This window comes from Triticum aestivum, chromosome 2A (genome assembly GCF_018294505.1).
Source record: "Triticum aestivum cultivar Chinese Spring chromosome 2A, IWGSC CS RefSeq v2.1, whole genome shotgun sequence".
NCBI classification, from domain to species: Eukaryota; Viridiplantae; Streptophyta; class Magnoliopsida; order Poales; family Poaceae; genus Triticum; species Triticum aestivum.
In genome coordinates, this window is record NC_057797.1 from 597,612,138 (window position 1) to 597,615,135 (window position 2,998).

The 2,998-nt window shown below is 51.4% G+C and overlaps 1 protein-coding gene across 1 annotated transcript in view; it reads left to right on the forward strand.

Annotated features, from left to right (window-relative positions):
• The first annotated feature begins 294 nt into the window (after nucleotides 1–294).
• LOC123189657 (uncharacterized) overlaps nucleotides 295–2,998 on the forward strand; it is a 3,731-nt gene continuing 1,027 nt past the window's right edge. Inside the window, exons 1-3 of the mRNA XM_044602120.1 lie at nucleotides 295–1,139; nucleotides 1,250–1,555; nucleotides 2,334–2,441. Coding sequence (XP_044458055.1) covers nucleotides 830–1,139; nucleotides 1,250–1,555; nucleotides 2,334–2,441 — 724 coding nt within the window. The 5' untranslated portion in view covers nucleotides 295–829. The remainder of the gene's footprint in view (nucleotides 1,140–1,249; nucleotides 1,556–2,333; nucleotides 2,442–2,998) is intronic.

The following is a 2,998-nucleotide window of genomic DNA, read 5'->3' on the forward strand; positions in this document are numbered from 1 at the left end:
CTCAGCCCAACCCACTCTCCACAATCCACCTAGGCCCATGCCTACCCTTCTTTGCACAGTGCTTCGACCCCTCGCATGTGTCTGAATCTGTCCCGGACCCGATCCGGAGTGTCGCCACCGTTGTGTTCGGATCATCCCCAAACATCTACAAAACATCTCCGTTTTATGAATTGAACTTCCTAACATATATTTTTCTCGCTCGTCCGATTATAATCGTAGGGATGAGATAGCCCTACCCTAATCCCTACCTATATATATATAGTCAAACCCTAAATCCTAGGGAGATGTCCCATCCTTCCTATTCCGCGCCGCCACTCCACTGAGTTCCCCCTCGGGATCTCCTCTCCATCTCCCTCGTTTTCTTCACTGAGCCAACCAGCCACTCCTCCCGATCCACCTCGTTCTCGCGCCCAAGACCCCCAGCTGAATCGAGTTCCTCCTCCAACCAGAACGAGCGCCACCGCCGCCGTTTGGAGCGCCGCCGTACCAGAGATGAGTGCCTCGCCCATCTCTTCTCCTTCCTTCCATTCTTCTTCCCCCTCCCTCACATCTCTCTCCCTCTGTCTGCTCGTACAGGGAGCTCCGATGCCTCGAAGCTGCAGCGCCGCCGTCGAGTCGCCATGGCCTTGGACTCTTGCCGTCCCGTCCACGCCTTGCCGGAGAGACTCCGCCTTCGCCAAGCCCCGCTTCCGCCTGGCCCTGCTACCGCTGTTGCTTCGCTGGAGAGTTCCGCGGCGCCAAGTTTCCCTGCTTCCCCTTCGAACCTCGTTGCTGAAGCCTCAAGATCCTGCTGCCAAGCCCTCCCGTAGCGCCATGGCCTTGTTGAGTCATGCCCGCGCCGGTGCCTCAAGCCGGAACAGCTCACTCTAGATCCGGCCGGCCTCCGCCAGGTCGACCGTTTCTAGCCGGATCCTGCGACCCATGGACTCGCAGCTCCGCCGGAGTCCCCATTGCTGGCCCCTGCTTCCGCTACATCGGGAAGTTGCAGTTCAAGCAGAGAAGGACGAGCGCCTCGACCCCCCTGCAATGTCGCCTCACTTTGCCAGCATCTCCACCGCCCGGATTCACGCCACCAGCAAGCCCCTTCCTCCTCTACTCCAACCAACGCCTCCGGCAGCCCCGTCGTCATCATCACCTAGGTGAGCAGCAGCTCCACCGGCGGCCACCTCTAGCAGGCCCGTGCCGCACTTCCTTCCCTTCCGTCTCTCTCTGCATGATGCTCCTGACCGATCGCTGCCACCATCTTCAGTAGTTGTTTTCCCCGGTCCCGGTGCCCCATCTTCGACCGAAGCCAGGGACGCCCAGCGCCGCTCGCCGCCGTCCGCCAAGCCTCTGCGCCGCCCTTGCCAAGTCCATCTGCGCCGGCCTCTGCTCGCTCTGATCGAAAGCAAAGGAGCTTTGCTCGTCCCGCTCGAGCGCCTTGACCCTGCCTCGCTTGCGTTGACCCACGCAGCGCCACTCGACGCCGCGCCTGGTCCGCCGCCTATATCATCTGTTGGCCCAGATGCGCGCCCCTGCAGGCCTCCCCTCTCCTCCAGCTGGGCCAAGGCCCGAAGTGAGCAGCCCCTGTCCACTCCCTCTCCTGTACACTACCGAGCCAACCAGTTTCGGCCCATATCTTTTTTTTCCTGTCTGCGATTTTAGCTAATTATCCCGAATTGCCAGTTTTGCAGTAAAGTCCTTCATCATCATGCATTTAATATCTCACAAACTGTGCATCGGATGATAACAAACTTTATATGAAACTTGCTTAGATTTTCATCTAGTTTAATGATATGCAACTTTCATCTATGTTTGAAATGTTTAAAATGATGCTTGTTTAAATTTTGCTCTATGAACATGCTAAAATGCTTTAATTCATAACTAAATAACCGTAACTCGGTTTGTAATAAACTTTATATGTAAATAGGGTAGAAAAATGCCTAGTTTAACTTGGTGGCCTCACTTTGCATGTTTAACAACTATAAAATATGGTTTAGGTCAGAACAGTACCATAACCAAAATATGCACATGAGGAGTTTCCGGACTTGTTGTTTGTCGTTCCGGCCTCATTTAAACTTGCCTAGATAGGTAGTTTTCATTTGCTTCACCCTCTTGCCATGTTTAACAACATTTAATATTATTGGGTACATAAATGAGATCGAATTAAATAACTTGAACGTGGTGTTTCGTCAATATGCAACGGAGTTGCATATTGAGCTCCACTCAATTTGTAGGATTGCTTGTGCACTTTTCCATGCCATGCCTCATTAAACCGTACATGCATCATACTTGTTGTGCATCATGCCATGATTTTGTGGTGGTTGTTTACTATGTTGTTTGCTTCTTTCCGGGTTGCCTTTCTCGTGAGCTTCGGTTCCGTTTCAGAGTTGTGAGGATCCGTTCGACTACGTCCGTTTGTCTTCTTCATGGACTCGTTCTTCTTCCTTGCGGGATTTCAGGCAAGATAATCATACCCTCAAAATCACTTCTATCTTTGCTTGCTAGTTGCTCGCTCTTTTGCTATGCCTATGCTGCGATACCTACCACTTGCTTATCATGCCTCCCACATTGTTAAACCAAGCCTCTAACCCACCTTGTCCTAGCAAACCGTTGTTTTGGCTATGTTACCGCTTTGCTCAGCCCCTCTTATAGCGTTGTTAGTTGCAGGTGAAGATTGAAGTTTGTTCCTTGTTGGAACATGGAGATGTTGTTCCTTGTTGGAACATGTTTACTTGTTGGGATATCACAATATCTCTTATTTAATTAATGCATCTATATACTTGGTAAAGGGTGGAAGGCTCGCCCTTATGCCTGGTGTTTTGTTCCACTCTTGCCGCCCTAGTTTCCATCATATCGGTGTTATGTTCCTGGATTTTGCGTTCCTTACGCGGCTGGGTGATAATGGGAACCCCTTGACAGTTCGCCTTGAATAAAACTCTTCCAGCAATGCCCAACTTTGGTTTTATCATTTGCCACCTAGCCTTTTTCCCTTGGGTTTCGCAGACTCAAGGGTCAT